At 36.0% G+C, this 9,680-nt stretch overlaps 1 protein-coding gene across 2 annotated transcripts in view; it reads left to right on the forward strand.

Annotated features, from left to right (window-relative positions):
• LOC128228970 (histone acetyltransferase p300-like) overlaps nucleotides 1–9,361 on the forward strand; it is a 35,416-nt gene extending 26,055 nt beyond the window's left edge. For both annotated transcript variants that reach the window (XM_052940571.1, XM_052940572.1), the window contains 3 exons: nucleotides 7–87; nucleotides 8,663–8,716; nucleotides 9,284–9,361. In XM_052940571.1, coding sequence (XP_052796531.1) covers nucleotides 7–62 — 56 coding nt within the window. In that variant the 3' untranslated portion in view covers nucleotides 63–87; nucleotides 8,663–8,716; nucleotides 9,284–9,361. The remainder of the gene's footprint in view (nucleotides 1–6; nucleotides 88–8,662; nucleotides 8,717–9,283) is intronic.
• Nucleotides 9,362–9,680: the final 319 nt, after the last annotated feature.

A 9,680-nucleotide genomic window follows, 5' to 3' on the forward strand; every position in this document is an offset into this window, starting at 1 on the left:
TCATAGGTACACATACTGTAAGAAGTGCTACAGCAACCTACAGGGTGATGAGATTGAGCTAATCGATGACCCCTCGCAACCCTCTGTGTATGTTGGATAGACATAGACTGCCTTTAAGCAGTCTTAAATTTTTTCTATTTTTCCTTCTTTTTCCACTTGGTCTTAATTTTTCCTACGTTTTCTTCAAAATGTTCTACTTTTTTTTTTACCTTCGGGGGCATATTAAAATCGCACCGTCTGTCCGTCCTTCTGTGTGTCCGGCTCAATAACTCGTGTCCGGGCTGTTACTTTCCCTTGTATGGACCGATTTTAAAATAACTTGCCTCATGTGTTTGACATACCAAGACAATGTGTGGCGTGCAAGACCCGTATCCCTACTTCTAAGGTCAAGGTCACACTTAGGTGTTTATTCACAATGAAATGCTGGGAATATTGCCATAGAGTATAGGTTGTCGTGTTCGGGCTGTAACTTTTTCTTGTATGGACATATTTGAAAATAACTTGCCACATGTGTTCGACATAACAAGAGGACGTGTTGCGTGCAAGACCTGTGTCCCTACCTATAAGGTCACACTTTGTGTTATTCACAATGATATGCTGCATATATAAGGACACAGAGTATAGGTTGTCGTGTCCGGGCTGTTACTTTGTCTTGTATGGACAGATTTTAAAATGATTGCCACATGTGTTCGACATACCAAAACGATGTGGCGCATGCAAGACCCGTGTCCTTACCTCTAAGGTCAAGGTCACATTTAGGTGTTTATTCACAATGCTGCATATAAGGACATAAAGTATAGGTTGTCGTGTCTGGGCTGTAACTTTATCTTGTATGAACAGATTTTAAAATAACTTGCCACATGTGTTCCACATACCAATATGTCGTGTCGCGTGCAAGACCCATTTCCCTATCTCTAAGGTGAAATATACACTTAGTGTTTATTCACAATGGAATGCTGAATATAAGGTCATAAGAGTGTAGGTTGTCAAATATGGGTGGTATCTTTTTATGTTCAGAGGCAATTTAAAATAACTTGCCATATATATTCAACATGTAAAGGCAAGATCAACTTTTCATGTACAGACCTTGTTCATAGGTCAATGTCACATTCTGGGGCATTCGTCACATACTGTGACAGCTCTTGTTCCTTCTTATGCCCCCACAAAGTGGCGGCATATAGGGTTGCCCTTGTCCGTACGTACGTCTGTCCGTCCGTACGTACGTACGTACGTCCCAAAGATTGTTTCCGATCTAATTCTTGAAAACCGTTTGTCCAATCCTCACCAAACTTTAAACACATGTTTGTGACCATAATATCTTGATCAAGTTCGATAGTCATGGAAATCGCTTTAGTCATTTAGGAGTTACGGCCCTTTTTTGCCAAAAATACTTAAAAAATATATGTTTCCAATCTAATTCTTGAAAAGTATGTGTCCAATCCTCACCAAACTTTACATACATGATTGTGACCATAATATCTTGATCAAGTTCGATAGCCATGGAAATCGCTTTTGTCATTTAGGAGTTACGGCCCTTTATTTGCAAAAAAAGACTTGAAAAATACGTCCCGAAGATTGTTTCCGATCTAATTCTTGAAAACTGTTTGTCCAATCCTCACCAAACTTTAAACACATGTTTGTGACCATAATATCTTGATCAAGTTCGATAGTCATGGAAATCGCTTTAGTCATTTAGGAGTTACGGCCCTTTTTTGCCAAAAATACTTCAAAAATCATTATGGCTTATTTTCTGTGACAAAAAACGAAGTGGGGGCATCCGTGTCCTATGGACACATTTCTAGTTTTATTTCAAACGTCAGTGAAAAAAATAGTTTCATTTGTGAAAGATTTTGTTAGCATGATAACAGAATAAACATGTAAATGGCTGTATATATCACTACCTTGACTTCATTCATAGTGACGTCGAAACAAATTCCACTTCTTTAAATTTAGAACAATTGATTTTTTATAATTTATGTAAAAATATTATCTTATAATAACAAAAGTTCTCAACATCTTGTTTGAATTGAAAATTTACTATATTTATGAAAAAAACATTTGAATTATAATAATACTAAAAACTGTTATCCTGAAGTATGTCATTTTATTGCCTTCATCATCAATTGCTGAAAATACTACAATTTGATATCTTTAACTCTTTCGCTGCCAATTTTCTCAGGAAACAGTATTCTCAGTGCCAAATAAATTCCAAGAAATATAGGGTATATATAGAAATTATTATACAATTATTATTTGTTGTTATATTTTGATGAAACTTTCAGGAAGTAAAGTATTAATGTTACTCTTCATCACTGTGCATTCCATATACAGTCAAACCTCGCGATGTCGACTTCGTATAAGTCAACTTTACGGTTATGTCGACTTTATTTTCCGGTCCCGAATTTATTCCTTCTTATTCTATATAAAAAAAAACTGTTTGTGTCGATTTTTTTATCTCAACTTTTTCGCTATGTCGACCTCGTTTTTCAGTCCCAGTGGTCAAATTTCACACATTTCCTATGTTCTTTATGTCGAACTGTAGATTGAGACATAGGTGTGAAAATATTCATGACGGTTTGCAGCAGTCGCAAAATACCGTGCGTATCAATATAACAAACTATCATAATTAGGGGATACAAAAATGTAATTGGTAAGTGCGAATAATTAAAGTTGTTTGTTTATGTATTTAATTAAAGAGACATTTATTGCTCAAGCTCTTTGGTATTGTATAAAAAATGAACATTTTATTGATTAGACATCAATCTCGAATGGGAACAAAAAGAATAACTACAAAATGTCAAATGTTAGTTCCACTGCTCTGGTCGACAATTCAGAGAAGGACCCGGTATAAAATCTTACAATGTACAAATGTATGCTATTGTGGTTTTATATGTGTTTTGTGTGATCCATAAAAGTAAAAAATAAAATTTGACACAAATCATTTTTCTTTTGTTTCACTTTATTTTTCTATAATAAGTTTGCTGTTTTCACGATGAAAATATTTAACAAGACCGTTCAATTGTGGATGTTAACATCGTACAATCCAACTCAAACGTGTTGCGATTGGTGATATTTTTTGTAAATCAGATGAGTCGACTTTTCGTTATCTCGACTTTTTTCACTAGGTCCCGAAAAGTCAACATAACGAGGTTCGACTGTACATGTATGTGTATTGTGAATATGCTACCTTGACATTGACTGACTTTGAACCTCCAAAATTAAGCATTTTTGTATGTCGACATTTGTTTTGCTCATATAACTGTACAAACATTATCTATTTTGACACATATTTTTCTCATGCATAATAAAGATTTTTCTCATGCATAATAAAGAAATAATTGTGAGTAAAACTAGACATTTATTACCCATCAAAGGCAGCCAGAATATTTCAGACATACTGATTATAATCCTCATAATTTATTACAAATGTTTTTGTTCAACTTGTATGTATTGTCACCTTAACAGTTTATACCACCAGCTTATATCACTGGATATATCTTCAATTATAATAAACAAAGTACACACATAGGTACAGCTGTAAATGTTGACACAATAAATGCTAGCTGTCATAGTAGGTAGAGTGTGTTACTGTCCGTTATTGTTCCTGACCGCTGCACGGAAGTCCTTTTTAGTGAGGTACCACATAAAACAGTTTGTTGGACACATAGCTTTTTCACATTGTATGCAATAATGTCTAGTTTGGGTTCTTTCCTTGTTGGCGCTATCACTGCAAACTGTGCAATCAGGTCTGTACTTGGGGTCAGTGTACTGTCTCGGAAAGTGTCGCCTGGTCATTCGGTCAGGTTTTTCTGTTAACGACGGCCTGCCTTTGTTACTCGCACACAGGTTCCATTCTTCAAGTAATCTGTCAATTACCTTTTTACGGAAGGTTACAGTTGTCATTGGTGTTTCCCCATCCTGTACAGACTTGCGGTAGATAATATACCCATTGACTAGGGCCACTTCTCTAAGTTGGTGGAAGATTGTCATGTACCATTTAGCAGATTTGTGCGGGTAACTATAGGATCCAAGCGTTTGGTTTAACACATCAACATAACGGGTCGCACAACTGTTAGTTTTCCGTCTGCTTCTTTTTTGTCTCGAACAACTTTGTTGAATGTATTGTCAGAGTACACAGAACTAAGGAAATGACACGTTTGGTGTCTACCATGGTACATGTTATAAGATCCTGGGTGCGCATGAATACTGAATCATCTCCTTTATCTAATGCCAAAGCAGATGGCTGCATATCAAAGGGTATGAACTTCCTATTAGACCTGACTGTACCACATGCTCCAAATCCCTGTACTTTCAATTCCTGGAACAATCGAGGTGAAGAGTAAAAGTTGACCATATGCAATGTATGACCCCTGTTTTCATACCCATTCATCATTTTGATACATACTTGTTCCGTCATAGAGAATTCGGGAGATCTTTCAGCACTGAATGTATTCTTTCCTGTGTATATCAGGAAGCGCAGTCCATAACCTGTGTTGCTCTCGCATAGGGCGAACGTTTTGATTCCTATTTTGTTGGCTTCGCCGGCATATATTGGCGGAAAAAAATTGCCAATTGATTTTAATCATAGACTCATTGATAGGGAGTTACATTTCTGTGGCATAAGCGTCAGTGTATCTCACATCTATTATATCTAACAGTGGCCAAAACTTGAACAGAGGATCGTATCCTTCCTGTCCCCTCCCTACCCTCTGATCATTATCATTGAAGTGCAAGGTGTTCAATAACTGGTACCAGTTTCTCGACATGACGTCTGAGAACTTGTTTGCAGTCAGCCAATATGTACTCCAATAGTCTGCTAACTTTGGTTTGGAGTTTATTCCCATAGCTATCTGTAAGGCAATATAAGCCTGCAGTTCCAACACAGATGTATTTGACCACTTATTGAACCGAAAATATGTCCAAAGTGTGCGATTCTCGAGGTACTGTTCAGCATACAGATTTGTATGCCTAGCCATAACAGTGTTCTCAATAAGAACCGGCTGCCGGCCAAAATGGATGGTTCAAATGGCAATAGGGCCAGTTCAAATTTGGAAAACTAAATGAATTTTCAGTAGAATAAGTAGAAGCTGGTTGGTTACTTTACAATTTGAGACGGTTAAACCGAAACTTATTGAGAACCCTTCCATAATATTGAAACGGTTTCCTCTCAATAACTAAAAAACACTTGCACCCAGGAACTTAATACTTGGTATACCAGTTGGTCATGACTAGAAGATGACCCCTATTGTTTTTGAGATCAGTAGGTCAAAGGTCAAGGACACCATGGTATAAACCAAACTTCACTGTTGGTTCATCTCGAGTCAAAAATCACAAATTTCATGTCCATCATTTATTTTTTCTCAGCTACGACCACACAATGTCTCCCCTATTCATGTGTGACCACTTCCTTTCCGCTCATTAACTATAGAATGCTTGTGCCCGGGAACTTCATACTTAGTATGCTAGTTGGTCATGGCTAGTAGATGACCCCTATTGATTTTTAGATCACTAGGTGAAAGGTCAAGATCGCAGTGACCTTGAGGTGAACAAACGGATTCTGTTCAATATCTTAAGATACTTTGGGTCCAGGAACTTCATACTTGGTATGCTAGTTGTTCATGACTAGTACATGACCTCTATTGATTTTGAGATCAAAAGGTCAAAGGTCAAGGTTACCTTCAGGTAAAAAACAATATGCTGGCGGTGACCTGAAGCTTAAAATGGTTTCTGCTCAATAATGTAAGAACGCTTGTACCCAGGAACTTCATACTTGGTATGCTAGTTGGTCATGACTAGTAGATGACTCTTATTGATTTTGAGATCACTAGGTCAAAGGTCAAGGTCACCGTGACCTTGAGGTGAATAAACGGTTTCTGCTCAATAACTAAAGAACTCTTGCACCCAGGAACTTCATACTTGGTATGCTAGTTGGTCATGACTAGTAGATGAACCCTATTGATTTGGAGATTAGAAGGTAAAAGGTCAAGGTTGCAGAAGATGTCCACTATTTAATACGGGTGAATAAACCAAACGTCACTGTTGAACCAACAGTCTCCAGTCCAAAATTACAAATTTCATCTCCGTCATTTATTTTTTCTCAACTGCGACCACAAAATATGGGAGACAATCTCTAGTCTTGTTCTTTATTGTATGCCTAAAAATAATTTTACATTTTACATTTTTATTAGCTCTACTGGCCAAAGGCCAGAAGAGCTTATGCGATGGTAATGTGTACGTAGTATGTGCATACATGCGTCCGTGCGTCTGCAAACAATTGCTTGTGAACACGATACAGTCTTCAGTTTTGATTGTATCTCGATGAAACTTGCACAGTATCTAGATATCCACTAGAGCTGGGTTCCTTTTGAAAACCAGCCAGATCCGCCCATGCATGCCTAGATTATGGCCCTTGATAGTATAAAAAAATGCTATTGTGTAAACAATTGGTTGTGAATACGATACAGTCTTCAGTTTTGATTGTATCTCGATGAAACTTGTACAGAATCTAGATATCCATTAGAGCTCGGTTCCTTTTGAAAACCAGCCATGAAAGTTTTAAAGAAATGCTTTCTATTTTTAGCCAGGTCTGCATGAGCGAATTCTATTTTTAGCCAAGTTTACATGTACATGTAATTTCAAGTCTAGAGTTAAGGGAGACAATTTGCAAGTCTAGGATTTTGAGAGACAATTTTCTTTTTGCTTCTGCAGTTGATTTTGTGAATTACTCTGCCTTGTTCTTGTTGAAAGCCCAAAGGCCATTTTTTAGCTTTAAGTTCTGTAGTTTGCGCATTCATCCTAACAAAATTGGTTGTGAATGTTTAAGTTATGCACCTGGTGTCATTACTGGCCACACCCAGGGTTCACAGGTTTGTTAAAATTAAATTGGGAAAGGTTTGAAAATCTTTTTGTGTGTCCGTGCATCCATCTCAGCACAATTGATTGTTTGTTCAAATTGATCGATGTTGTCCTAGGATGCCCTTGACTTTGACCTTTTGAACAACTTTTTTTAACTTTTAAAACTACAAATTTTTTTACTATGAGTACAGTTTTGAAAGCATTTTTTTTTTTGTCAGATGACTTTTACTTGGCACATATTAAAATAGTTCATGCAACTTATCTGCTTACAATACTTTCTGGGCTCAGATGTTGAACATGCTACGTTTTCAGGTAACCCAAAACATAAACTATATGTCTGTTGCCTTTTACCCATACATACATGCTGTAGATTGATATGACCACAAAAGCCATGCCAGTAGAGCATAGGCCCTTTTGGGCCTCTTGTTTTAATTTTTAGCTCACCAGAGCATGAGGTGCTCAAGGTGAGCTATTGTGATCGGTCTTTGTGCGTCGTCCGTCTGTCAGTCAGTCAGTCTGTCAGTCTGTCAACAATTGCTTAAAAAACATCTCCTTAACAACAACAACAACAACCTGGCTAACTTCCTGTTTTTCTTTAAAAAACATCACCTCTGAAACTACCTGGTCAAATTCACTGAAACTTAACAGGAAGCTTCATTGCACGACCCTCTACAAAAAAAGCACAAGGCATTTAGATTGATTAACAACAACAACAACAACAACATGGCTGACTTACTGTTTTGCTTTGAAAAAAATCTCTGAAACAACCAGGCCATATTCAATGTAACTTAACAGGTAGCTTCATTGCATGGCCATTTACAAATATAAAAGGGGCATCGCCATCAGTAAAGATATGTTTAAATTGCAACATTTTTATTAATGCTTTATCACAGTATTGTGGCCCTTTGCCTAGTGAGCGTTTTAGGGCCATTATGGCCCTCTTGATGGCCCTCTTTTTTAGAGAAGCGTGCCAAATTGTACGCTAATGAAGCTTCATTTTGAAAATGTCATTGTAGAAGTTGTGTCCCATTCCTGAGTGTGCTGATATTTGATCTGGTTGTGAGCATAGGCTTAAAATTGAAAACAGTGAATAAAAATCAAAATAATATTTTCACTGTTTGTAACAGTAAAATATCTGTTTAATTTCGCTGATTAATCTCTATAAACCACTGGTAAGCATATGATAAATGCACCTTTTGCCGTAAAAAAACGCTTTTTTTCCTACTTTTTATGCCAAAAAAGTTCCTACTAAGTTTTCTCACTTTTTCGCCAAAGGCCACTTGACAGCCTATTCTTATCAATGATTATATCTTTCAATCTCTTTTTCGAATTGATAGTTCTGTGTAGTAATAATATATATTTTGAAAGTAATAGTTGTTTTTTGTCATTATTTATTCTAAATCCTGTAAGTGGCAGCTTTGATTGCAATGCAGTTGTCTTTACTCAAAATCATGAAACACTCTGTCCATTAAACAACCTAAATAAGTCAATTGGAACTACAAAAATCAAATGACAAGGTTAAGCTGAAGTAGTAATTAGGCTGTTTTGGTTATGTCCCTCTATGAACAAAAAACGGCAAGCCAGTGGAACAGTACTCATATTTGGACCATGATACATAGACATGAAAATGAATCAAAGCTACATTATTCTTGATTATATATATTAAATTTTAAGAAAATGTCTGAACAAATGTATAAAATAGCTGAAGGTTGCTTTAGTAATTCAAGATTTTTTGACAAATTAAAACATCGTTATGTGTGCTGTTGTTTTGAATTAAAGGTCTCATTTTAGTATTTTGAATTCGCAGGAAGGTTCCTAAAAGTCAGTTTGAGAAGATGAAGAATGTGCCAGAAATGGAGTCGTGAGTATTTAGTTTTGTTTCATTAATTCAAATTCCAAGTAATATGATGATAAATTGAATGAAGACCACCCTCGATAATTACCTACTTTGTTTAAAAATAGAATATTGAATTCGAGTCCACATTCATTTGTTTGTCCCAGAGTTATCACATGACTAGTAAATCTCTCCCTTGGTTAAACATATGAATACTGATGGGTGGTTTGTCATCATGTTAGTTGGTTCAAATAAACCTGGCTTTTAATAGATTAATCTGTTTTGCCAGTGTTATGCAAAATTAGCGTGTAATTGAAAAACAATATTGAACATTCTGTCTTGGCAAGCACCATACAATATAAGCACAGCATAAAATATATAGATAGCACATTTACATTATCCTGACCACCTTGACATCCTCGCTAGCTTGCCCTCTGGCTCTTTGAATTTATTATTTGATTGAATACTTTAAAACATAAGTGAAGCATAAGGAAGAGAAAATGTTTATTATTCATATTGAATTAATTGAGATATATTTGCCATGATGATGTCATATTAGGAATAAATTACAGATTTTGTACTGTCTGTTTTCAGATTCGTTGATTGTGATGAGTGCGGAAGAAAACTCCATAAAATATGTGTGCTACATTTTGAACCTATTTGGAATGATGGGTAGGTACTCTATAAATTTGTGTGCTACATTTTGAACCTATTTGGAATGATGGGTAGGTACTCTATAAATTTGTGTGCTACATTTTCAATCTATTTAGAATGATGGGTAGGTACTCTATAAATTTGTGTGCTACATTTTAAACCTATTTGGAAAAATGGTTAGGCACTCGATTAAATTTGTGAGACATTTTATAGGTATTTGGAATAATGGCTTAGAACTCTTATTTAATGTGTGTGCTACACTTTGAACCTATTTGGAATAATGGGAAGGTACCATATTAAATGTGTGTGCTACATTTTGAACCTATTTGGATTAATG

The sequence above is a fragment of the Mya arenaria genome, chromosome 3 (genome assembly GCF_026914265.1).
Source record: "Mya arenaria isolate MELC-2E11 chromosome 3, ASM2691426v1".
Taxonomy (NCBI): Eukaryota; Metazoa; Mollusca; class Bivalvia; order Myida; family Myidae; genus Mya; species Mya arenaria.